The 27,416-nt window shown below is 45.3% G+C and overlaps 1 protein-coding gene and 1 long non-coding RNA gene across 3 annotated transcripts in view; one reads left to right on the plus strand and one right to left on the minus strand.

Annotated features, from left to right (window-relative positions):
• Positions 1–24,183, plus strand: part of AK7 (adenylate kinase 7) — a 74,202-nt gene extending 50,019 nt beyond the window's left edge. For both annotated transcript variants that reach the window (XM_032345207.1, XM_032345208.1), the window contains exons 11-18: positions 2,871–2,999; positions 4,670–4,796; positions 11,415–11,543; positions 11,911–11,979; positions 16,882–17,079; positions 19,978–20,198; positions 22,741–22,899; positions 23,353–24,183. In XM_032345207.1, the coding sequence (XP_032201098.1) occupies positions 2,871–2,999; positions 4,670–4,796; positions 11,415–11,543; positions 11,911–11,979; positions 16,882–17,079; positions 19,978–20,198; positions 22,741–22,899; positions 23,353–23,391 (1,071 nt within the window). In that variant the 3' untranslated portion in view covers positions 23,392–24,183. The remainder of the gene's footprint in view (positions 1–2,870; positions 3,000–4,669; positions 4,797–11,414; positions 11,544–11,910; positions 11,980–16,881; positions 17,080–19,977; positions 20,199–22,740; positions 22,900–23,352) is intronic.
• Positions 12,103–14,368, minus strand: LOC116591867. The gene is made up of 2 exons (XR_004286185.1): positions 14,150–14,368; positions 12,103–13,424 (listed from the first exon to the last, which is right to left on the minus strand). It is a non-coding gene; the product is annotated as an uncharacterized LOC116591867 (long non-coding RNA).
• Positions 24,184–27,416: the final 3,233 nt, after the last annotated feature.

Consider the following 27,416-nt stretch of genomic DNA (forward strand, 5'->3'; position numbering starts at 1 on the left):
TCATCAAACTCTTCAAAGTAGACATGCTTTTAACTCCCCATTATAGATGATGAAACTTAGGCTCAGAGAGGTTAAGCAGTTTCTTCAAGGTCACACAGCTAGTCAGAGATTCAAACTAGCTGGGGTGCAGACTAAGCCAGAGCAGCCTAACTGCTGCATCTCTATACCTCCATTCCCAAAGTCAGCTCTATGTAGCCCTTGCCCAGATCCTTGATTTATCGCAGATTAGCATCCCAAAGAGGATTGTGAGTAATACAGGAGAACATGTGTTGAAAACTATCCGGTCCATATGAGGAACACAAGCCATCCTAACCAGAGCTACCACTGTACATGGGAGACTCCATACAGGCAAAAGTGGTCTCATCATTGTGTCCTAAGAACCATATTCTCCTGAAAAACATGCCTAGTTAAGTAGTAGATGTGCCTCTCAGCAAAAGAAACAGTGATGCCTTTAAGCATCTAAGATACCCAGGGTGGCTGTACTTGCATCCTATCCTGAGACAGATAAGACACAACTCAAATAGTGAGACTGGTGTTGTCCTCTGTGGGTCGAATGGAAAAAACAACACAGTTAGGGTACAAGACACCTTAAAGAGATCACGTGGTTCCCGATTAGCAAGACTGGACAGAACATGATAGCGTGATAGAGGGAATAAGCATCTCTAAAAATACATATTTTTAAAGATTTTATTTATTTATTTGAGATAGACAGGGAGAACATGAGTGCAGGAGGGAAGGCAAGAGGCAGACTCCTTGCTGAGCAGGGAGACCGGACACTGTGCTTGCTCCCAGGATCATGGGATCATGACCAGAGTTGGAGGCAGACCCTTAACTGACTGAGCCACCCAGGTGCCCTGAGCATCTCTAAAAATGGAACAGTTTTTCCATCCCTGGGGGCTGGTCAGAGTAGAAGCACAGCCCAGGAAACTACCCTGGGTAAGGCAGACGGTGCCATGCCAGTGACATCCCAAAACACAGAACCTTAAGCCAAGGGCTTCCATGAGTCTGGTCCCCTTAGCAAGGCAAGGTGGTCCCTGCTGCAGATGCATCAAGCTACCGTGACCGGATGCACTCAATAGTCTGTTCATCTAGCTCTTTGTCTTCCAACGATGCTCATCGACAACCTTTATGTCTGTCGGCTCCGAGGGAGAAATGTACCAGACATGTGCACTTGGAGTTCTGAGTTCCATGGCAGACATACTTCTCACTATTAAGTGAATAAACTGCCAATCTGCTTTTTCACTGGCCAAGGTACGCCTATCCCAGGAGATGATCGACCATCAGTGTGTGGACAAAAGGGACATGCTCAGTTGACAGCTGGCCTTCGGGCTGTGCTGAATGCACCAGGCCCACCCAGGAGCACAGCCCTGCCCATCCAGACTCAGCTTGAGCTGCTTTCTCCCAGACCTGCCCCTCCACTGCCCGCCATCGTGGTCATCACCATCGTCCTGAAAGTGTCCCTCACCAGATAAGACCAGTTATGCTCACCCTCCTCGCTCAGCGCCCCTGCAGTGTCCCTGTTTACTTCCTTTACTTGGCCTCCTCGTCTGTCAAATGGTGGTAATAATGATCGCAACCAACATGGTGGCTGAAATTATACAACCGTTAAGAGCATGGACACTCTGCCAATGGAAAGTCTTCCCATCAGCCTGATTGTTGTTATTAATTAGCCTGATGAAATACGAGGCTTCAGTTCCACAACTCTTTGGACCATTTTGAAAGGAATGACTGCTACTGATATTTTGAATTCTGTTGGAAGTAAATATTTACTCCCTGGCTACAAATGTCACCGAGTTTCTGGAGCATTGAAGCAGGTTTTGGCAGAAGTGATGGAGCTCTTTTTTTTTTAAATGAGTATATTTTTTAAAACTAGAATAAATTAACTGTGCTAGAAAGTAAAGTATGATTAAAGACCCAGTCAGTTCAGAAATAATACTCATGAGGCAATAATCTCAGCCCTCTCACACTGGACCAGAAATTCTATGTCTTTGTTTTCTTTGTAAGAGTAATACGACTCATATGTGGAATTTAAGAAATAGATGAACATAGGGGAAGGGAAGGAAAAATAAAATAAGATGAAATTAGAAGGAGAGAAAAACTGTGAAAGACTCTTAACTCTAGGAAACAAACTGAGGGTTTCTGGAGGGGAGGTGGGGGGGGGGGCTGGGGTAACTGGGTGACGGGCATTAGAAGGGCGTGGGATGTAATGAGCACTGGGTGTTATACACAACTGATGAATCACTGACCTCTACCTCAGAAACTAATAATACACTCTATGTTAATTAAGTTGAATTTTAAGTAAAAAATCTTTAAAAAGTAATATGATGGTGTATACTACTCAAGTACTTTGTTTTTAGTACTTTTAGTACTTTTGTGTAATGCTTGAGTACTTGAGTCCTTTAGTTCTTCAGGATACTGTATGTTAGTTAAATTGAATTTTAAATTAAAAAGTTTTAAAAAAGAGTAATATGATAGTTTGTAATGCTCAAGTACTTTGTCCTTTAGTTCTTTTCAGTACTTTGTTTTTAGTATTTTAGTACTTCTAGTACTTCTAGTACGTCCAGAGCACATGTCGTTGAGCATTGTGTCCCCCATATGTCAGTCAATGCACATAGTAGATGCTCAGTAAGTACCTGCTAAGCAGAATGAACAGGAAGGGCCGCTTCCTGATGGGGGGGCAGTGCTGTGAGGACGAAGTGGCCCTGACCACAAAGGCCGGCCGTGGAGGAAGTGACTCCGGAGGCTTGACAGTAGAGTCAGCCTGCAGGACCCCGAGACATTCAGGAAAGGGCCCCCTCGAAGTAAAGAACACTCTGTCAAGCCATCGAGTGGGCACAACTCACCGGCCAGTCCTTGTTCTCCTTTTGCAGCCGATCAAGATCTGCATTCTGGGTCCTCCCGCTGTGGGGAAGTCCAGTATCGCCGAAGCCTTGGCCAAGCACTACAAGCTGCATCACATTAAACTGAAGGATGTCATCTCCGAAGCCATAGCGAGACTGGTAACATTTCTAACTGCTTCCCTGGGAATTTTTATACCTCAAAAGTGCTTTCCTTAGTCTCGTAATAAGGAGGCTGCTAATGTTATGTGGCATCCTGCAAAGAGATTTGTTATTTTCATTGGAGTTTCTTGTTGGCCCCAGTCATGAAAACAGAGCCTCCCACAGGACGTTCCTCTGTGAGATGGTAGCGCCCTTCATGATGCCCTTGAAGTCTAGTCCATCTCCAGCTGTGACTAAGACATGTATCTTGTATTCTCTCTGTCTACTGGAACATTTTCAGGTTTGGGGGGGGGGTTGTTTGTTTTTAAGTAGGCTCCACGCCCAGCGTGGGGTCCAACGCAGGGTCTGAACTCACCAGCCTGAGATCAAGACCTGAGCTGAGATCAAGAGTTGGAAGTTTAACTGACTAAATCACCGAGGCAGCCCCATTTTATTTTTAGTTTTTTTTCCATCTTAATGTGTCTTTCTCAGAGCATTATCAGACTATTTATGAACTGCTTTAAAAAGAAAGAGACTACTGGAGTGCCTTCATGGCTCTGTTGGTGAAGCTTCCAACTCCTGATTTTGTCTCAGGTCATGATCTCAGGGTTGTGACATCAAGTCCCTCATTGGGTTCCGCACTGGGCATGGAACCTGCTTAAGTTTCTCTGTCTTTCTCTCTTTCTGGCCCTCCCTGCCTTGTGTGCACACACACACTTTCTCTTAACAAAAGAGAAACTATTTTCTTAGAAAAAAAAAAAGACTATTTTCTTAGAGCAATTTTAGGTTCATAGCAAAACTGAGAGGTAGGTACAGAAATTTTCCGTACATCCCCTACCCTTTGCGTGCATAAGCGGCGGTGTTATCAACATGCCCGCCAGAATGGTTCCATTAGTTACAACTGGTGAACCCACACGGATACTTCATTAACACCCAAAGGCCACTCTTTGCTTTAAGCTTTGTTCTTGGTGTTACACATCCTATGGGTTTCGACAAATGTAGAATGACACATACTCACCATCACAGTATCACACAGAGTAGTTTTACTGCCCTAGAAATCCTCTGTGCTCTGCCTATTCATCCCACCCTCCCCTCAGCAAACTGCTTTTTTTTTTTTTTTAAAGATTTTATTTATTTATAGGGGGGGGGGGGGGGGGAGCGGGCCCAGGCAGACAGAATGGCAGGCAGAGGCAGAGGGAGAAGCAGGCTCCCTTCCGAGCAAGGAGCCCGATGTGGGACTCGATCCCAAGACGCTGGGATCATGACCTGAGCCGAAGGCAGCTGCTTAACCAACTGAGCCACCCAGGCGTCCCAGCAAACTGCTTTTTATCATTTCTTTGAAAATGTAGCAACTATGGTATATTTCCTTAAATGATTACTAGAAGTCTGAATTTCTACAAAATGTGTTTCCTTCAAGTAAGATACAGCCTGACACCTAGAAAAGGGTTGACTCTTAAGCAGTTCTGGTGTTAACACAGAAATGGATTCTTCTCCTAAAATAGAGTGAGAAAAACCTTGAGGCTCTCAGCCATCTCTGTAGATACACGCGTCCTGACGACTTCCACAATGACCATGGGTGAGCGTGTTCCCTCCTTGGACACCAGCCTTTTCCAGGATCACCCACCAGACGATCTGTGAGTAGCAGATCCATGCGGGGCGTCGTCCAATTTGAATATCCCTGTGGTATGTAGGAGGCGATTGTCACACCTAAGGATGAAGGGGAAGATGAAGAAGAAGGGGAGGAGGAGGAAGAGGAGAATGTGGAAGATGCCCAGGAGCTCTTGGATGGCATCAAGGAGAGCATGGAACAAAATGCAGGTAGTGTGCAAGGCCGGGGAGCTGCTCTTGTTGACCGGCTTTGTGTCCTTGTTATAAAAGACTACTTGTTTGCTATTTCAAGTCCAGAAAATATAACAAATTTCAATCATAATCTCATCCACCCCGGTGGGAAAAAAAATCACCATTAATATTTTGGTGACTATCTGATCATAGGATGGGAAAGAACTACCTAAGTTAATAACAATGAAAGACAAGGGCACCTGGGTGGCTCAGTTGTTAAGCATCTGCCTTTGGCTCAGGTCATGATCCCTGGGTCCTGAGATCAAGCCCCATATTGGGCTCCCTGCTCAGTGGGGAGCCTGCTTCTCCTTCTGTCTACTGCTCCCCCTGCTTGTGCTCACTCTCTCTCTCTCTCGCTGTCAAATGAATAAATAAAGTCTTAAGAAAAAGAAACTTTAAAAATTATAATAAAAGACCAAATGTGTACTTATAAATATTTTATACAAATATTTTATAAATATATATAAATATATGTATAAATATAAATATATATGTATATATATGAACATATTTAAATATAAATATAAATATTTTTACAAATATTATTTATCTATCTATTTATTTATTTATTTGGCAGACAGAGATCACAGGTAGGCAGAGAGGCAGGCGCAGAGAGAGGAAGGGAAGCAGGCTCCCCGCTGAGCAGAGAGCCTGATGCGGGACTTGATCCCAGGAACCTGAGATCATGACCCGAGTGGAAGGCAGCAGCCCAACCCACTGAGCCGCCCAGGCACCCCTATACAAATATTTTATATCAAAAATCACTAATTAAAAGGCAAAGGACAAACCAGGAAAAGATATTTGCCCCTAAGTCAGCACTAAGATGATGAAGACTTAATATCCTTAATATATAAAATGCTCAGGCAAACTAATAAGAAAACCATTAAGTCCTTATTAGAAAAAAGAGATGGATGACATGGAGCCATAACACATGCAGGAACAAATACAAATAAATGGAAAAATACCCTCACTCATTTGGTAACTTTAACCAGTTTGTTGAACAGGCTCACTGGAGTGAGGGGTCACTTAAACACAGACTCTGGACTCATTCTTTCTCCACCCTTGGACAGGTTCAGGCTGGTTCTCCTATGCAACTCCCAGATAGTAAGTCAGTCGTCTCTTTGTTCATTCTTTAAGAAGTCCGTTCCAGTCAAATAATTGCAAGCTGTGTTTTGAACTTAGATGTTTCCCAGGGATCTTGCTACTTGGCAGAAATGAGCGTCATTTATTCAGAAACTAACTAAACTAAACTAAATCAAACTAACATTTGATTTAAGTAGACAGTCGAGATCCTCCATCAAGCTGGTTTTACTGGTGTCATCTGTAGACTAGGCCAGTGTGTGACCACCGGACTCGGCTCCGTTGGAGTGTCTCCCCTCACTACCCTCTCAAGCACGTTTGGCTTCTTTCCCCTTACCTCCTCCGCTCCTCTTTGCTGGCGGCTGTTTCTGATCCCCCAGGGTTGGGCTGGCATGTGGGAAGCAGGGGGGAAGGACAGAGGCGTGAGCCGGTCCTGGGTCCTAGGTGACGGATGGCTCCTTCCTGCTCTTGCCCTTCACACACCCTCCCACTGAGGACCGCCCGCTGCATTCCTTGGGGCACAGCTCTTGACTGCCCTGCCCACTTCTGGTCTTCGGGCACCAGCCCTGTGTCCCTACAGGTGGTCCTCTGCCCAGCCACTCGTCCTCATGGGTTCTAGTCCCTCCATGCCTCCCTCTAAAGGTATCTCTTCCCCCGCTCTCGCCCCGTGCCGCTCCAGTCTGGTTCTTAGGGGCGGACATAGGTTTGTATGCCCACCACGGATGTCCACTTCAAGCATGTAGCTGATTCGCTGTGTCTTGGTTTCTGCTTCGGTATGGGCTGGTCCAGGAGGAAGTGGCATTTAGAATCCCAGAGATGTCCCAGAGGAAAAGGAAGAGACACAAAAAACCCTTTTATAAAACTTTTTTAATTAAAAAAAATTTTTTTATTTATTATTTCTTTTAAAGGTTTTATTTGTTTACTTGAGAGAGAGAGAGAGCGAGTGAGCTCAGAGGCAGAGGGAGAAGCAGGCTCCCCACTGAGCAGGGAGCCCAGTGCAGGGTTGCAACCCAGGACCCTGGGACCATGACTTGAGCCAAAGGCAGATGCTTAACCAACTGAGCCACCCAGGTACCCCTATTATTATTATTATTATTATTATTATTAATTTTAATTAAGAAGGCTACACACCCAACGTAGGGCTTAAACTCATGACCCTGAGATCAAGCATCCCATGCTCAACTGACTGAGCCAGCCAGGTGATTCTTTTTTTTTTTAAATTTTTTTTTTTAAAGTCATCTCTGTGTCTGACATGATACGCAAACTTCCGACCCTGAGATCAAGAGTAGCATGTTCCACTGACTGTAGAAAACCCAGTTAGTACTTTGAGATAAAACACTGCCTCTGCCCCACCTAGGAGACACCTGGGAGCCGGTATGCAGCTTTCAGAGAGACTAATGGGGTCCTGGCTGCCACCGCTTCGGGGAGGGAAACACCCCAAGATAAGACGTTGTGTAATGAGGACACCTGGGAAGGAAGTCTAGCAAGGCCGCGTTAGAGGGCAGAGGGCTGGGATTGTAAGGAATGTGCAGGCGTCCACGGCCCTGTGTGTATGCTTGGTAAGCCTGAGGGCTAGAGCCAGAGCAGGGCGCGGGGAGCAGTGAACAGCGCTAACCCAAGCAAGGGCAGAGAATTCAGGCAAACAGGATGAGACAAAGCCTGGACGATATTTATTGGACAGAGACATGTCATTGGGCTTTGCAGAAACCCAAAAGTCATATCCAGAGTGTGTATCAGGATGGTCTGAAGTCCCGACGGGGCTCTTGGCGGCCCCGAGGAGGTGAGCACACCCAGCGGAATTTCCGTGCAGAGCCGAGGACAGTGGCGGTGCTGCTCAGATGCCACCAGGGCCTGTCCTTGGCAGCCGACTCTATTCTCCCCCCAGATGCCAAGAAAGGCCACGCTGGGTCAGCAGCCTCTGCCTGGAGCGGCCCTGAAAGGGGACAGAGGAAGTGGCCCACAGCCACCCACCGCCTTCCTACAAGACTGAATAGTTCATTCTGTCCCCTTTAACCTTAGGAAGGTTGTTTTTGTTTTGTTTTGTTGTTTTTTGTTTTGTTTTCTCCCTCAGGTTTGTCCCCAAATCCTTCCTGTTCATATTTACCTGAATCTAGAACATGGACCTTGATTGTGTGTGGACAAAACAAGACCTTTGATTTCCCTGCACAGACCTACCTAGAAATTTCACAGCCCGAGTGAGGACACAGAGGTCAGCTCGATTCTCCCCTCGCATGATCCAGTTTGTTAGTAAATGACTCCAACGATTCCAGTGAGACAAATTTCACAATCCCAGCGCAGCAGGGCACCTCGGGGTGCTGAGAATTCCACTCCAGTCCTGACAGTGCAGCTGGAATAGGGGCCTTGCTTAAACCCGAATGCACCGGTCACCGATTCTCCATGCTCACTTTATGGTTTTCAAAAGCCTTGTGGGACGATTGAAACAAGTTGGTTGGGCTCCAGGGTCATTGGACTAGTCTTTCAACTTTTCTGTGAGTTTGAAAATAAAAATTGGGAGCACCTGGGTCGCTCAGTAGGTTAAGTGTCTGCCTTTGGCTCAGGCATGATCGCAGGGTCCGGGGTTGGAGCCCCGCATCGGGCTCCCTGCTCAGCGGGGAGTCTGCTTCTCCCTCTCCCTCTGCCTCTCCCGTCTGCTTCTGCTCTCTCTCTCTCTCTCCCTCCAATGAATACATAAAATCTTAAAAAAGAAATGAAAATAAAAATTGGGGAGGGGAGGACGTATGTAACTGTATCAACTTCCTAGTGTCTACCCTCTGCATGGAGTATTTTAAAACCTTGGATGCACCTATTTTTGAACCATGTTTTAGTAATTAGGAATATGGATTCATATTAGCATTTTTTAAAGGTTTTATTTATTTACTGGCACACAGCGAGAGAGAGAACACAAGCAGGGGGAGTGGGAGAGGGAGAAGCTAGCTCTCCACTGAGCAGGGAGCCCGACGTGGGGCTCAATCCCAGGACTCTGTGATCATGCCTGAGCCAAAGGCAGACGCTTAACCTACTGAGCCACCCAGGCGCCCCTCATACTAGCATTTTAAATATTACTTGAATGCGATAGACTTAAAATTAAAAAACAAAACAAAAAGCAGGTGTCGTTTTGAAGGCTGTCCAGGAGGGCTCCGTTCATTCATTTCAAAGCAGAAGTGACAGTCCTCTTCCAAGGAGCTTCACACTGCCAGGGTCGGGGTGTATCTCTAGGAGGTCAGCGTTCTCTAGAGAGAGCCACCTGGGCCTGGCCCTTTGTGTGCTCACACGCCGTAATTATCAGAAACTGCGCTAGAGGTCCCTTCTCGCATACTGAACACTTCCGCTCTGAAGCAGACGGAGTGCATGGCAGAGCTGGGGGCTGGAATCAAGGGAGGGATGCCTGGAGGGGCTGAAGCCTGGTTTCTGAATATAGATGTGCGTTTGCCTCAGCAACAGAACCCTCGGAAATCAGAAATAGACTGCTTAGATAAAACTCGTCTTTGAATTTTGCTGAATCCCTCGACACTTTACTTGGCTCTATTTCTTTGCATCACTGTGAACCTCCTTACTGAGAAACAATGTCAGATCATTTCGAGGAATTTCATTATGCAAAATAACACCTTCGATTTTCTTTTTTTTTTTTGGTCTCAGCCCTAACATTTAAATTTCTGAAAGACATAATTAGTTTTGAATCAGTTACTGCTTAACGAGTCATGTGTCAATGATAGAAGAAAGAAAAGGTGTTTCAATGACATCATTTTATTGTCATTAATCCAGTGATTAAAAATAGCAGGGGCGCCTGGGTGGCTCAGTGGGTTAAGCTGCTGCCTTCAGCTCAGGTCATGATCCCAGGGTCCTGGGATTGAGTCCCGCATGGCGGGGTTGGTGGGGGGGGGGTCTCTGCTCAGCAGGGAGCCTGCCCCCCCACTCTCTGCCTACTTGAGATCTCTGTCTGTCAAATAAATAAATAAATAAATGATAGCAAAAACCCCGATGCTAGGTTGGCTCAGTCTGTTAAGCGTGTGACTCTCGATTTTGGCTTAGGCCATGATCTCAGGGTTGTGAGATGGAGCCCCGTGTCTGAGCTGCTTAAGATTGCCCCTGGGGGACTTAGGGGGCTCAGTCAGGTAATCGTCTGCCTTTGCCTCAGGTCAGGATCCCAGCACCCTGGGATTGAGTGAGTAGGGCTCCTTGCAAAAAAAAGATTATCTCCCTCTCTCTTTAAAACAAAATTAAAAAAGGAGAGAGAGAGAGACCAAAACTATTTTATATCGTAGACCCACTGATAAACTATAAGTATGGTGTGAGCCTAGAAAGGGCTTTGTAGATCAGTCACTCAAAGTTCCCACCCGACGATGCGATAATGCCCACATCAGTAACGTAAGGGCAGCGCCAGGTCTCAGAAACAGTGGCCGTCTGATGATTACGATAGAGTAACACGTGACTGTCACAGGGAAGCTGCATCATTTGATCCTTCAACCGTTGTGGCAGTTTTAGAACAAACTTCTCCATCCTCAGCGATGCCACGCACTGCAGGAACCGGGCGTCCAAGGCTCCGGAGGGAACTGTGTAGTATGGCCAAGGTCGTGAGTGCAGATTTGGAGAGACCCGGGTAGGGAGGGTGTTGGTTCCTGCAGCTTTAAAGAGAACCGTGCCTTTGAGAGTTAGATCAAGCTCGATTTTTTTTTAAATTTTTATTTTTTAAAGATTTTATTTATTTATCCAACAGACAGAGATCACAGGCAGAGAGGCAGGCAGAGAGAGAGAAGGAAGCAGGCTCCCTGCTGAGCAGAAAGCCCAACATGGGACTCGATCCCAGGACCCTGAGATCATGACCTGAGCCGAAGGCAGAGGCTTAACCCACTGAGCCACCCAGGTGCCCTCGACTTTTATTTTTTAATTTATTTTTTACTTTCTATTTTTAAGTAATCTCTACACCCACTGTGGGCCTCGAACTCACCACTCCAAGATCAGTTGCAAGCTCTACCAACTAAGCCAGCCAGGGACCCCAAGCTTGATTTTTGTTCCGATGCAGCAAATATTTATTACTGTTATTCCATTATTAATAAGTCATGTGTTAACAACACATGTGAATACTATCTCACTTAACTCTTACAGCACAAACATTTATCGCTATGTATTAAGGCTATTATTACCATGTCTTAAGGCTAGAAGGCTACAGATGAAGGCGTAATATCAAAACAGAATTGAGTGAACCCTGCTGGCACACAGGAACACACGTTCCACTTCACCCAGAAGTTGTGACTTCACCCAGAAGAAAATTTGGGAACTGCAGACATCAGCATTTGTTTCTGTTCTTTATTGCAGACAAGCACATGGAGTTCTCCTATTTTATTGTGCATTACAGCTCAGTGGATCATGTTCAAAATACAAAACCACATATTTGTAACTTTAAGGGAAAATAAAAGATTTTCTGTAGTTACTTGGACTACACAACAATTTTGAGATGACTTTGTAATCCCCATGAATAATGTGACTCCCTAGTAATATATATATTTTTCTTTTTACCAGGCCAACTAGAAGATCAATATGTAATTAGATTTATCAAAGAAAAGGTGAAATCGATGCCTTGCAGGAATCAAGGTTATATTTTGGATGGATTCCCAAAGACCTATGATCAAGCTAAAGACCTGTTCAATCGTGAGTTCGAGTGTTCCCCTTATTTATTATTATTTTTTTAAAGCTTTTCTTTCTTTCTTTGTGTAAACTCTACCCCCACCATGGGGCTCAAACTCATGATGCTGAGGTCAAGAGCCATGTGCTGTGCGGACTGAGCCAGCCAGACGCCCCTCCTTGATCTGAGTGCTCACCTTCAGATAAGTTGCAACATATCATAGTAATAGCAACTCAGTTAAAATTTGAAAATCAGAGGGACTGTCTAAATGCTTTTTCTATTTATCGTTAGTTTTCTAGTTAACATCTAGTTAAATATTTTAATATTTTGCTGAGGGGCTGTCCACAGTGATAGCACGTAATAAACACGAGAATGTATATTTTGTTTTATTAGAAGAAGACGAGGAAGAAGAAGAAGAAGTCAGAGGCAAAATGTTCCCCTTTGATAAACTAATCATACCTGGTAAGTTTAAAATATTTATTTCTCAAAGGTCATATTTAGAGGAATGCCATTTTCACCCAAACCATCTTTTTTATGTCAGTAAAGCAGATCTTTCTCCGCCTGCTCTTTTTTTTGTCGGGTGGGGGGTGGTGGGTGTGTAAAACAATACCCTTAAACATAAGCTCTCAAGCTAGGGAATGTATGGGAGGCAACAATCAGAAATACAGGAATATTAAGTTCTGAAATGGACAGGAGTCTTTGAGAATGTTTGTTTCTGCTGCTCCCTCTGGGAACGAAGCACAGGGAGGCCAGTCCCCTGATGGTTTGACTTCTGAGCCAGTTGGCAAGACCACCAGGGACTGGGCCCTTCCTCCCGTTTTTGGTGGTAGCCATGCCCTCATCTTTCCCATCTTTCCCAAATCCAGGGTTGAGACTGGACAGGTGCCGAGCTATTCACTGTTCACGTAGATACACAGATGTTGCACAATGTCCTCTTGGAAGTAAAGTGTAAACAACTTATTCCATGAAAAAGGATTTGCTGACTGCCTGGCTGACATTTCTTGTGACCTTGTCTTGAACTTTTAAGATTGTTGTTTTTTTTAATCAGTTTGCATGCGATATATCATCATAGGAAACACAAAAACAGCTTTTCTCAGCAAGTGAGCCCAAGGTCATCTCTTAGGATTGTAGGGGGAGCGTGCTCGCTTGCGTCAGAGTCTGCACGGGAGTCAGTGTATGGCTGTAACCCTCTCCCCTTGGTCCAGGAAGAGCGTGCCATGAAGCTACTGGAAGCACTGGGGCCCCCAGAAAGCAGTCATCCTCAGGGATGTAGTTACTATTTATTTGCCTGAGGCCCTGAAGCCTGGGGCAGGGCGTTTGCAATACTAAAGGGGCGGGTTGTCTCAAATTTCCCATGAACATAAGTGTTGGGCTCAGAAAAAGTTAAAAACTAAAGTCGACTAAATAACCAGATCTCTCTGGTTTCTGAGAGTTTATCACTTCTGGGCAATATTCATTCATTGCAAACCGCCTGGCAAATCCTCACGCTTTCACTGGGGCAGTGCCCTGAACTGTTCGTCCATCATGTGTCCAGAACCGCACGAGATAGGAATTCCTTGAACCTTTCTTTGCACAGTCCTGCCAGGCTGCAGTTACTCCCACGGTTACCTGATCCAGAAGCGAAAGCCCAGAGACTCACCTGAGACCATTTCCCTGGTACACGAAATGGCTTAAATTCAAACTCGGTCTCCTCTTTCCTCTGCCTCCAAAACACAGAGTTAATGAAACCCTTCCAGGAAATGGAATCACAAACGTGAAACGCTCAAATTCTTAACTGTGGTCTACTGGGCTGCTCTCCCTCTGCTGGACGTGGTCCAAACGGGTCAAATGTGTCATCTCTTTGGAATGTTTAGTCTGCTCTTAGTAAATTATCTTCTTTCTGGAAATGGTCATTATTTTCTGTCTTCCTGGAAGAAATGAGAGGATTGTCTCATCTGTACTCAGAGAATTTTAATACAGGGAGGTGGCTGGGTGAGGACAGGAGAGGCTATTGCCATTGAAAGAAGGGACCCCAGAGTAGGGGGTATACCGTCTAGATCGTGTGGGGAAATGAGCCAGATTTGGTCAGGAAGTAGGAAGCAAGAAGCAGTGAGGGGAAGCCTAGGCCATTGCCTTAATTGGGGTTTCTGCGGGAAAGGCAAGGCAGGGCTGAGGAAATACTTTTTTTTTTTTTAAGAGGATTGGCTACTTTGAGCCAGTTCCAGTGGGTTTTGCTCTCTAGTTCCCTGGTGCCTGGCTCTGGGATGGTTTAAGGCAAGGGAAATATTAGCGGCTTGGTGTGTGAGATTTATAAACGGGGTGGTCACTTTGCACATGACGGCCATTCTCCTGAGTAAGTAGTTGGCCATCTTTAGGAATTAGCCAGTCCTGAAAGAGGCAGTCTCTCTCCAGGTCTGTAACGTTCCCCCTGAGATGTCAAAACATCGTAAGATACAGAAAATAATAAATCTGATTAATACAAGTCCCCATGCTTGATTGGAGTGGTGACACACTTGAGTCTATGGTTGACCCAGTCATAGGTGGTGTTCTCTCTCCTTGATAAACCACTGCCTTTTATAACGGCTGCTAGCCTGTATCTAGGTCAGTTCTTTTCAGATCTCGTTGTTGAAGCCGGTTAAGTTTAAACTCATACCTGCTTGGGGCTCCTGGCTAGAGCAGTAGAACACGCTTCTCTAGATCTCAGGGTCATGAGTTTGATCCCCACATTGGACGTGGAGCCTACTTAAAAAAATGAAGATAAATAAATATAGTTGTCTGTTTGCTTACTATGGAAAATATGTTTTAGGGACACCTGGGTGGCTCAGTCATTAAGCATCTGCCCTTGGCTAGAGTCATGATCGCAGGGTGATCGAGCCCCGCAGTGGGCTCCTTGCTCAGTGGGGAGCCTGCTGCTCCCCCCTGCTTGTGCTCTCTCTCTCTCTGAAAACTAAATAAAATCTTTTAAAAAATGTTTAAAGCGCAGATTTTCAGGGGCACCTGGGGGGCTTACTTGGTTAAGTGTCCAATTCATGATACTGGCTCAGGTTGTGATTTCATGGGTCGTGAGAACAAGGCCTGTGTCATGCTCAGTGGGGAGTCTGCTCAACATTCTCTGTCTCTTTCTCCCTCTGCCCCCTTTCAAATAAATAAATAAATCTTAAAAAAACAAAACAAAACACAGATTTCTCATGACTCTAGATAGCCAAACACAGTGATCTCCTTGTTATATACAATCTACCAAGCAGAAATCTATTACTTGCTATCCATAGCCAGTACAAGGACAGTAGATGTTCCTTTAAAAAAAATAATAATAATTTGTTTATTTGAGAGAGAGAGAGAGCACGTGAGTGGGAGGAGGAGCAGAGAGGGAGAGAATCCCAAGCAGACGCTGAGCTGAGCTGGGAGCCCAACACAGGCTCGATCTCCCAAATCTGAGATCAAGACCTGAGCTAAAATCAAAAGTAGGATATTCAACCAACCGCGCCACCCAGGCTCCCCAGGACAGTAGATGTTCTGAATCATTATCTCGAGATACTGAAAAATCCTGAAGTTCTGTCTGAATCATAAGAGAGAGAGGACTTTTAAAAATCTCACCTGGCTGCCTCAGGCAATAGAGCACGCAACTCTTGATCTTGGAGTCAGGAGTACAAGCCCTATGTTGGGTGTAGAGCTTCCAAAAGAAAAAGAAAAAAAAAAGAAGAAGAAGAAACCATCTAGTGGGGAATATATTTCATCCTGCTAAAATTCTTGAAAGTTAGAAGCCAAGTCCATCACTGTTCTTGGTGTTTGGCTGACCGGAAGCTTTCTTCTCCCAGTCACTGGGAAGAAAAATACAGCATCGCATTTTAAACGTCTTAGATCACTAACAGATTTATTAACTTTTCTTCTAGGTGTCTGACGTCATGGAGCTTAACTAGATTCAAATTTCAATGACTTTGTTGACATCATTTCAATTCAAGTACTATACAGGCATTTGGAGGTCTAGCTATCTCCTTTCCTTTTCAGAATATAGCCACTCAAGAAAATCAGATGATCACAGATGAGCATCTAAACTAAATTAAAATAGGTCAGAATAGTGGCAGCTTCAGACTATGGTTATGAATTTACTGGATCTTGTTCCGCAAGCTCTGTCCTCAACCTTGATTTTCACTGTTAACGCAGGGAGCAGATGGTTCTCAGTGGAGGGCCACTTGCCCTGTAGGCACCCTCTGCTCTGGGCTCTGCTCTGTACTCTTCCTTTTCTCACTCATTCAAGAAATCTTATTAGAATGCATTTGAGTGAAGATGGCCTTATTATGTGGCCAACCAATACAATTTAATTAATTAATTAATCTTTAAGTGTCTCAATAAAACTTAATTTACAAAGTCAGGTGATGGGCCCGGGTTGGCCCACAGGGAACCAGTACAATTTCAGGATAAAAATTAAACGGCTTCCAGGCTTCTCCGGACTCTTACGGGTAGCACGTTATTGGTTAATGATCTGGGCACCCGCGTACTCTGACCACGCTGAGAACCTCTGAGTATAGTAACTCACCTAGAAAGTCTGTTTCACTGATGTGTGCTCTGATGACTCATTCACGCAACTTACATCCACTGAACTTATATGGGAAGCTGGAGAAACAGCCGCTTTCACAGGTTAATAGAAAATCACAGGTGGATGAAATGACCCCTATCGTTAATCTGATTCCCGGGTCAGACATCAGATAGGCGCTCTGTTGAATGGGAGGCAGACGCTTCCTGGCCAGTTGCATTACGTGAGAAGAGCTGGATCTGGGGAAACTCAAGTCCCAGGGGGAGCCCTTGTTTTTATTAATTGGCCAAATTGGCCATCAGTTTGCTCAGCCGCTAGTCTCCTTGGGAGCCTGTGATGCTGTGCAGGGAGGCAGGGGAAGGTGCAGGGGGGCCTGGCTGGGCAGCAGCTGATGGTTGATGCCACAGGGTTTTCAGAGATGCGCTAATTCCGATTTCTGCTGCTTTTTGTTATCGGATTTCTTTTTACTCGATGATTAGATTTGCTACCATTTGCTATTTGGCATTTTATTTGCTATATTTTTCTCATTAGAGATTTGTGCTTTCCAATTTCTGCTGCTTTTTTTTTTTTCTTAAAAGGAAGAAAGGAGGGAAAGAATGAGAAAGGAAGAAGGGGAAAAAGAGAAAACTAACAGAGCTCACAGAGTACCAGCTGGCTGGGCCTCATGGGGAGGTGTCTGGAAATGTCAGTGATTTGTATGCATGTAATCTCCTCGGTGAGAGGCGGCAGGGAGGCCAGTTAGTCACTGAGGTCCAGCCTGGGCACCGGACATTTCGGTTAGCGCTGGCCCGGGCCACCTGCGGGTTAGACCCTCCATTCTTCGGGTTAACTCAGGAGCCCCGCTCTCTCCCCAGAGTTCGTTTGTGTGCTCGACGCCTCTGATGAGTTCCTGAAGGAGCGGGTGATGAACCTCCCCGAGAGCGTCGTGGCGGGAACCCACTACAGCCAGGACCGCTTCCTCCGGGCTCTGAGCAACTACCGGGACCTCAATACCGAGGATGAGACTGTCATCAACTATTTCGATGAGATTGAAATCCACCCGATACATATTGGTATGAGCGAGGCTCGAGACTAAGGTCAACGTGAAGAACCACTGACAAGTGTCAGGACCCCATCCCTCCGCCCCCAGGCACCCCTGGTGCAAGTCTGGAGTCTGTGGAGTCTGGAGTCTGTCGCAGGGCTGAGGGCGGGACAGGGAAGCAGAGCTTATGTCCCTGGGGCCAGGAGATCACAGGACAAACAGGGCTTTCCTTCTGGGGAGTCCTTCTACTTGAGGATTTGGTGTGTGGTGGGGGGGTGTTGGGGCATATGAAAATATATGCATAGGTTATGAAATCGAATACCAAAGTGGCATTTTTTTGAAGGACACTTCAAAGATATGTATATTTGCTGCTGGCTGCTTCCGTGGGGGCAGTGTTTTGTCCCCAGAGCTTTGCAGGGCCCTGATGCTCTTCCCAGAGCCCCTCCTGGCCTTTAGACCGGCTGTCTGACCCCCACTGCTACTCAGAAAGCAAATTGTCCTTCACCGCATTCCCCTGTGTTTCCAGTAAGCACTGAACTCAGATCTCAGCAGCCAGCAGGCGCTCAGTAAGTAGGATGTGTCATCAGCCTCACTTGGCCGTCACTGTTCCTGGCTTCAAATCTCAGCTGTCATAGTCTACTTCCCTGGACTTTGGTGAACCGCTGAACTTCCTTTCTGGCTTCCTGGATCTTGACATTTCTTCCTCCCCTGAGTTTGGTGAGGAACCCCTAGCCTGGTAGAACTCAGTGGCCAGGCTAACCCCTGGAGGTCTTTCAGGGTCTCTCTTTGCCCTCAAGAGCCAGAGAGGACAGCATCTGGACCTTGGAGTGCCGGGAGGTGTACCGCCAAGGAATCATGTCCACATGAAGCAGGAGAGCTGGTCTCAGGGCTGGCTCTGCTCATCTGTGTTCTCATCTGTGAAATGGGAAAATACCCCTTGCCTTGTAGAGTTACTACAAATGCAGAGATAGGAGATAGGAAGTGTCTGGTGCAATGGTTGACTAATTTTGTTATTACTAAGACATGACATAGTGTGCTGTTAAGCAATAAAAAGATAATGCAATTTATAAATCTACAAAATCTGTTTGGCCCCCGAAGAAGTGATTGGGTTTTGTCCTCCTGTGAGCCCTGGACTCACATTTTCCATGTAAAACCTTAGGATTTGAATCTACTAATATGGAAAGTAGCTCACCCTATTTGATTAGAGAATTGGGAGAGAATGGTGAGGACATTGCACAAAAACAGTGATTGCCATCTTTTCAGTAATGCTCAGAAAGTGATTTATGGAAAAATCAGGAAAGCCCTGGGGAGAAATGTTGAGAAAGACAGAAACGAAGGGAGGACTGGATGCGAGGTCATTGTGTGTGTGTGCTGGTCACATATGACCTCATCTCCACCCTGACGAGGAGGAGATGACGTTAAAGGGAAAGGAGAGATAAATCTTAGTGGGGATGGGTGTGGGGGAGGGGTCAAGGTCAGGAATGCAGGCTACCGGGCCCTGGCCGAGAAGGGTCAGGAACAGGGCTGGCACCTGCATTTTCTCTTGGCAAGTCTGGACTTCTCTCCTCTCTCAGACTCTCTTTCTTTCTGGCTCTTTGGACCAGCATCTCTCCTCCATCATTCACGTAGTGAACTGGGGTTGCCCCACAGCCCAGGAGTTTCTATCCTGGGAGCCAAGCCTAGAGCTAGACCTTCCACCCTAATAACACAGCCCTAGAAGGGCAAATCCAAAGTCATGGTTTGGGCAGGTTCCCATCTCCAGTCAGCAGTTCCCCTGTCCCAGGGTCAGGGCACAAGTATAGGTTTGGGCAGCACAGGTCTCCAAAAGTGAGCCTCTTCAAAAGTGTTTCAGAGCACTTTCAAGCACATCAAGTTGTAATTACTGTTAGAGAAATTGGGAGAAATACATTAAAGTGTCAGAGTGCAGGCAAGGCATGGAATATACGAATTTTGTTTTATTTTGCTTTTGTTCACTTTTGGGGGCTTGCTTCCTCCCACCAAGTGATGTATATTGACCCTTCTTCCCCTCTTCCCAAGCAGAAGCTAGAGGTGCCTCTAGTCTGGGTCAAGGTCATAGTGTAGGAAGGCAGGGAGGGGGCGTGGCGATGGTTGTGCCATGAGGCCAAGGTCCCTACTCCTAGGAAGATCTGAGGCGCTGAGAACAAAAATCGTCCACTGCACACCCTTCTGATGGGGGCACTTTCCTAGCAAACCCAAGAGAGTGGGTGTAGAATGTAGTGTGGAGCAACTTTGTAGAGAAACCCATGGTTTACCAAAAAGCTGCTGCTGGTTTTTTGTTGTTGTTGTTTTGGTCTCAATGTTAAATTAGTTGGATATTCTAGAATTTGGACTTTTCCCTATTCAAGTAGGCTAACTGAAATGGTTTGTTTTACTTATTAATTAAAAATGTATCCCAGGATCATTGAGTTTCAGAAACAGGAAAAAAAAAAAAAAAGAAGAAGAAGAAGAAAAAGAAATGGGGGAACTCCTGTCGGGCTTTCAGCAAGTATAGGGCTTTCTCCTGTGGGAACCCCCACAGCAGCATCTCTCTCTGCTTGGATGCTTCCAGGGATGGAGAACTCTTTTTTTTTTTAAGGAAGTCCATCGCACCCATCCCCCACTGCTCAAAATCCGCACTGTCAGAGCTCAAAAACGGAGCCCCCCCTCTTCCTCCCAGACCCAGGACTCCCAGACACAGGGCTGGTATTTGCTCGTGAGCCAAGAAATCCTGAGCCATCCTGGCCACCGGAACAGCAAAGCCCATTGTGGTCATTTCCTAACGTAACAAAACATAACATCACATCATGGTAATTTACACTTCCACAGCACATTTATGAGAACAAAGAATTTTCCCGAATGGGGTCTCAGAGTGGTACCTTGGAGAATGTAAGTGTGTGCTGATCTCCTTCCTCTCTCCTGGTATTGAAAGATGTAGGAAAACTTGAAGACCCTCAAAACAGACTTGCCATCAAACAGCTCATCAAAGAGATTGGGGAGCCTCGAAATTATGGCCTAACGGAAGAAGAGAAGGCAGAGGAGGAGCGGAGGGCTGCAGAGGAGAGGCTGGCCAAGGAGGCCATGGAGGAGGCGGAACGGGAGCACAGGGAAGCCGTGGAGCTGGCGGAGAAGATCGCCCGCTGGGAGGAGTGGGTGCGTGAGTGTGTGCGCGGGTCTGGGGGCGGGACGCCAAGCCATTTTGGCAGCTGCACTTCCCATCCTGCTCCTAGAGAAATGTCATGGAAATACCCAAGCATGTGTTTGTGTTTGTTTTGGTTTTGGTTTGTTTTGTCATATGCCAATTTCCTAAAAGGTGCCCGTGGTCTTTTGCTTGGGATAAATAATCGCAATAATAGCACCTAGCCTTCACCAGGAGTACTGATAATCCAGATTCTTGTAACTGGGTCCCATGGTGCCGTAGGCCCACCTTGGGATTTCCTCTGATTTTCCTCCATTTACACATCTCACCTGGATGGTCAGCCTCGTTCACCCTCTCGATTCCCCAAATCATGGATTCCTGCCTATTCTGCTACTGAAAATCGCACTCAGATCCTCCCGCAGCTCCTCACTTCTGATCAGGGTCGGAGTTTCTCGCTGGAATCATGGTGCCTCCTCCCTGGTCTCCCCGCTGGGCTCTTGTCCATCTCCAGCCTGTTCCCAAGCTGCCGCTGGCAGTCCTTCTAATGTACAGACCCACGTGGGCAATTCCCTGTGCAAACGTTTCACAGGCTTCCATCACCATGAGACTCGTTATTGGGGCCTTCCAGGTTCTGGCGTGATGCATTTCAACAACACACAGTGTCTGCAGCTAACTTCCTTACCTGCTTTGAGTCTTTCCTAAAAAGCCCTCTTTCCAAGGAAGCCTTTCCTGCACACCATATTTAAAATGTCAACCCCTGCGTCTCCCCATCGCATGGCCTATCCCCTTTTATAGGTCTCAATTTCCCTCTTTGCACTTATTCTCAGAGACCATATATTTTATATATTTATCTTACTGTCTTTTCTCTGCACAGAATTTAAATCACATGAGGACAAGGATTTTTTTCTATTGCTGTTCAATACCACATGTCCAATGCCAAGAACTGTGCTTGACACTCAACTTGAACTTGACTTGAACTTAAGACACTCAACAAATATTTGTGGAAGGAACGGGGAGATGAAGGATGTCCTTAAGCACACATCTTTGGGTGCCTGATTATCTCCTTAGCATGAATTCCTGAATTTTGTTAGGTCAGACTACACGTGGTGTAATTTTGGATACGTATTTCGAAACTACCTTCTAGCAAGGGTAGATAGAGTAGCTCACACCTTGTCTACCAGTGGCTTTCCCTACACTTCCTCCATGCTGCTTTCTCAGTTTTGCTCACAAAATATCAACCAGATAACCAAAACCCCATCCCATTGCTTTAATGTTCATCTCTCGGGTCAGGCATGTACCAACTCTGCCTGTGTTCATTGGCATTTCTATTTCTCATGTTGCACGTTTTCTCTGCCCATGTTTGGGCGGTATGTTCTTTTCTTAGTATTTTGCAAGAACAGCTCCCGATAAGGTAGTGTAGTCATAGAAACAGGAGGGGGCTCATGAGACAAGGGTCTCCCAGGCTGTGTTGCTAGAGTCAAAGTCTCACTCCTTCTCTGGGTAGCTTTGTGGTTCTGTACAGATTTCTCTCTGTGTCTCTGTTTCTCCATCTGTGAGAGGAGGAGGAGGATAGTACCTGCTTCATACAGTGATGGGGTGATGAGTCAGTTATGTGCAGATGTATGCAAATTGTGTTCCTCTCGGGATAGCCTAGCTTTTTATAATCTGTTGCAAATGGTTTTTCTCAACTCATCATTTATGTTTTGACAGCATTTATGGTGTGTCTTCTGGACATAGAGAAGTTTTATTGTTGTATGTAGTCAAATCCATCAGTCCATTTCCCATGTTGGTTTATGGGTTTACTGTCTTGCTGGGAAAAATGCTTTTTTAACAGATAATATCATCTAGGACTCTTTATCTTGCAAGTGACAGAAAAGCAAACTCAATATGGCTTAGAAATAAAGGAAACTTAACGATTCACTCAAATCAAGGTGGGGGGGGCAGGTAGAGCTGGCTTCAGGCAAGGCTTGATATGTGACTCAGATCATTCATCAAGGACCTGGGGTCCCTATCTGTGCTCTGCTCTCCACGCTGGCATCATCCTTGGGTTCTATCTGATGTGCTTCTCCTTTATTAATATCCACAGGCAGGAGGTGGGCTGGACTGATGGGATTAAGTCCCACCTAAACTACCACGCTAAGAAGGGAGATTTCTCAAAGGAATCTGGAGTTACTATTCCCAAGAGAGGAGGGACCATATGCCAAGCAAGGAATAACACGTGTTCACCAGATGAATACCTTCTAGACTTTCTATTAGCACTTCTGTGATTCTTTCCCTCATGCCTTTCTTCCCCCGCTCCGGCTCTTTCTTCATCTGGGCAGCTAGAAATTATCCTGATTTAAGATGTGAGTTTGGGATCCAGTTTATTATTTTCTAGCACACTAAGCAGTTGTTACAACACCATTTATATCTTTTCTCTGCTGTTTGCGATGCCAACTTGATCATAATCTAGTGGCCACGTACAGCAGTATTGGGTTCCAGTGTACTCTGGGGTGAATCAGGTGAATGTGTTCTCCCCTTTCTGTTTAGCCCAACCCCCAAATGTTCTATTTGTAGAATAAGCGACTAGAGGAAGTAAAAAGAGAAGAAAGAGAACTACTAGAGGCCCAGTCTATTCCCCTGAGAAACTATTTAATGACCCATGTGATGCCAACCCTGATGCAGGGTCTGAATGAGTGTTGTAAGGTCAGACCGGATGATCCCGTTGATTTTCTGGTAAGAGATACTTGTTTTACTATCAATTTGAAATTAAAAGATGCCCAAATCTGGGGCGCCTGGGTGGCTTAGTGGGTTAAAGCCTCTGCCTTTGGCTCAGATCATGATCCCAGGGTCCTGGGATCGAGCCCCACATCGGGCTCTGCGCAGCAGGGAGCCTGCTTCCTCCTCTCTCTCTGCCTGCTTCTCTGCCTACTTGTGATCTCTGTCTGTCAAATAAATAAATAAAACCTTAAAAAAAAAAAAGATGCCCGAATCTAAACAAAAAGCTAGTTGAGATAGAGAAAGCATTGTGCCTTAAGAGGAAATAGCCTCTTAAGACCTTCACAGTTTATAGTAAGATTTTCTTACTCATTTGAAAGTAAAGATTTATGTACTTTTATTTTGAAATGATAAACCGTAGTAGTACTGTCTTCTAAACCGATGTCTTTTTTTTCTCTCTTTCAATTATAGGCAGAATATCTCTTCAAGAACAATCCTGAAACGCAGTGAAAATTTAAAGATTGGGTGTGATACACCTTTAGAGTTAGAGATGAGGTTAAAATTGTGATTTGGAATTCTGCTTGAAAAAAAATACTTTTCCAGTTTTTGGAAAATTCTTTGTTTTCTCCCTAAGTAAATACTTTATTTTTTCTTAATACTTTAAAATTTTGGGGGGCCAGTACTTTATTAAGTAGAATCATTATAAAAAGCTGATGACAATGAGTGACTTTGTTAAAGAACTGTATTTTAAAGGTAAATTGATGAAGTATCTGTGTATAGTTCATAGGACAAATATTGATATAACATTTCATTCTTAGTCAAAGTGTTCTGCACACTTGGATTTACAGTAATTTATAGCATGAAGAGAATCAGACTGTATATTATTTGAACACGTAGGCTAATGACTTTACATAGTTTGCTATTGCCCTAGTGCCAATGGTGTCAGAAAGAAATGACAATGGTTTATGCTTTGGTGACTCACGCTAAGTCAGATGTCATTGGTTTCCAGGGGTAAATTTTTGAGTTCAGGGTATCTTAAGCAATGAGTCATAGAGAGAATTATAAACCTTTTGGTAGAAAAAAATACCATAACAATAAATAATCCTAGTATTTGTGGTAATTAAAAGTTAAATATTTTCAACAAACTTTATAATATAGCCATAAGCATTCAATCCCTACGGTCTTTTCCAGCTTGAAAAATCCCATAATTCCCAGAATTATATACTATGAGAAGTTATACTGAATGAGAAATGTATTAAAATATATTTCACCTTGGGGCACCTAGGTGGCTCAGTCCATTAAGTGTCATCCTTTGGTTCAGGTCGTGATCCCATGGTCCTGGGATAGAGCCCTGAGTCAGGCTCCCTGCTCAGGGGAGAGCATGCTTCTCCCCTCTCTCTGTCCCCGTCGCCCCTTTGCCCCCCTGCTCTCACTTGATTTCTCTTGCTCACTCTATCTCAAATACATAAATAAAATCTTAAAAAAATAAAATAAATTTCATCTCTTTAAATAATGTAATTTGAATATAACGGCACTGGTTTTTTTTTTTTATTATAGTAAAATACATACAACATAACATTTACCATTGCGACCTTCTTAAAATGTACAAGTCGGTAGCACTAGGTGCATCGGTTGTATTTATTCCATGAAAGGGAGGTATATGCAAAACGACTTCCTAGGGCTGAGGAAGCAGAAGGACCAAAGAAAAAGGCTGACAAGCCCAGCTTGACAAGAAATGGTTTATTAAGGAGATTTATGGACAGAAGTATATCTCAGGGTAGTCCCTAGACCAGTAGGTCCCCAAACTGCCCCCCCCAAGAGCTGCTTTTATAGCCCTAGAGGCTGGAAGTCCACCCAATCAGAGAATAGGTGTCTGTTGGGGCACATGGGTGGCTCAGTCATTGAGCTTCTGACTCTGGATTTCTGCTCCAGTCATGATCTCAGGTTGTGAGACTGAGCTCCGCTGGGGGTGGAACCTGCTGGCCCTCCCTCTTTCTCTGCCCCCTCCCCTTTTAGAACAACAACAATGACAAAGAATAGGTGTGTCAGAGTCCTATTTCCAGGGAAGATCATGGACATTATGCCCTAAGGGTGTGCTTAAGGGTGTGATTAAACAAAAGGAAAGAATGTAAGTGAAGGCTTGAGCTCAAGAAAAGTTGTCCGATTGTCTACCATCAGCATTTGCTCAAGATGGTGTTGGCCTCACACAGCCCTGGACAAGCATTATCACTACCTAGTTTTAGAACCTTTCCATCACCTCAGTGGAAATCCTGTACCCTGTACTATCCCTTCCTCCCAGCTCCTGGCAACCACTAGTCTGCTTCCTGTCTCTACAGATTTGTTTCTTCTGGATATTTACATAAACAAAATCGCTCAATATGTGGCCTTTCATGTCTTCAAGGCTTATGCCGTGGCATGGATCAGGGCTTCATCCTGTTGATGGCTGAATAATATTGTACTGTACAAATGCACCACAGGCTCTTGAACCATTCATTTGTTGAGGGGTAATTTGGGTCATTTCCATCTTTTAGATACCGTGAAATGCTGCTATGCATATTTGTGTACAGGTTCTTGTTTGAACAGCTGGTGTCAATTGAGGGGGGCAGATACCTAGGAGCGGAATTGCTATCACACTGTAATTCTATGTTTAACTTCCTGAGGAACTGCTGACCATCTCCACAGTAGCTGCATCATTGCCACTCCCACCAGCGATGCAGGAGGATTCCAATTTCTCTGCATACTTAAGCTTGTTATTGTGTGTGTGCACGTGGGGTGTGTGTGTGCACGTGGGGTGTGTGTGCGCACATGCTGGTGATGCTAATGGGTCTGAAGTGTGTCACACTGTGACTAAGCATGTTTACACATGCCTGCTGGCCATGTGTATATCTTCTTTGGGAGACATGTACGTTCAAGTCCTTTGCTCACTTTGTATTTGTCTTTTTGCTATTGAACTGTACAAGTCTTTTATATATTCTTCATGCAAGACCCTTATCAGATATATGATTTGCAAATATTTCCCCCTACGCCATGGCTTGTCTTTTCACTCTCTTGACAGGTGTCCTTGAATGCACAAAATCTCTTCATTTTGGTGACATCCAATTACCTCTTCTTTTGCTTCCCTGCACTACTTTTGACCCTGATACTTTAATCAAAGACACTAAGTAAATAGAACACATCTTCAAGTTTGAAGTCATTAGCCTTCATAATACTTACCTTCCCTGCCTTCATGATGGATACATTCCATGACCTTGCTTCTTAGTTCACTGAGAAAACCCACGCAACCCAAGCAATCCAAAGAGCCGTTCTATCCTCCTACTATAAACTAGCTCTGTTTCCCTTCTGTGCTTCCATCTAGGACCAACTCCTGACTTATGCCTGGATGCCACCCTGTCTCACATCATCAGATGCTGCTCCTAGAACTGCTCTTCTCTCTCACAGCCAGATTTCTCCCTCGTTTCTGGATCATCACCCTTCGCTTCCAACTTAATGTACTAGCTCCTACACTTCAAAACAAAATGAGGGGCGCCTGGGTGGCTCAACTGGTTAAATGGCTGCTTTTGGCTCAGGTCATGATTCCAGGGTCCTGGGATCGAGCCCAGCATCGGGCTCCCTGCTCAGCAGACAGCCTGCTGCTTTCTCTCCCTCTGCCTGCCACTCTGCTTACTTGTGCTCTCTCTCTGTCAAATAAATAAATAAAATCTTTAAAAACAAACAAACAAACAAACAAACAAAGCAGAAAACAAGACTGAAACAGATTAAAATGCAGAAAACTTCCTTGACCTCTGCAGCCTCCTCCAGCCATGGCCCCAGTATCCCGTACCTCTATAGATCAAGGTTACCAGTGTCCTTCAAGACCTCCAAATCCAACTGTCAAATCCTACTTGACCTCTCCGAGCATTTCATCATTTTCTCCTTGAAACCCTCTCTCCCTCCACCAGAATGTTGAAAGCAAGACCAATCCAATTTCTAAGCCCACTCGCCCCTCCCCTCCACTGCTGCTCCTGCAGCCCCCATCTCAGGGATCAGCAATTCCATCCTTCCAGTTGCTCAGGGCCCGAACCTGGTGTTACCTTTGGCTCCTTTTTTCCTTATCCTCGCTCAGTTCACCAGTGCATCATACTGGCCCAACTTTTGCAACATATCCTGTCTTCCTGCTTCTCACCCCTTCAACACTAGTATCCTGGCCCAAGATACCACTGTCTCCCACCTGGATTGCTGCTGTCACCGGTCCCTGGGAGGCTCCTTCCTGTGACTACTCTTAACATAGCAGCAGGGGGATCTTTTTCAAACAAGATGTCAGATCCCCTCCAAGGCCCTGCATTCTCATGTAGGGTGGAAGGCAAAGTCCTGACCCAGCCTGAGAGGCCTTATACAGTTTGACCCCTCATGACCTCCCTGCCCCCTCACTTCGCTCTTCATTGCCAAGTGCAGTCTGCTTTGGGGCTATTGCCTGGAATCGTTGGCCCACACATATCCCTGTGACTCACTCTCACTACATCCTTGGATTGGATCAAACATCCTGTCCTCCGAGGGGC

Source organism: Mustela erminea, chromosome 5 (assembly GCF_009829155.1).
Source record: "Mustela erminea isolate mMusErm1 chromosome 5, mMusErm1.Pri, whole genome shotgun sequence".
Taxonomy (NCBI): domain Eukaryota; kingdom Metazoa; phylum Chordata; class Mammalia; order Carnivora; family Mustelidae; genus Mustela; species Mustela erminea.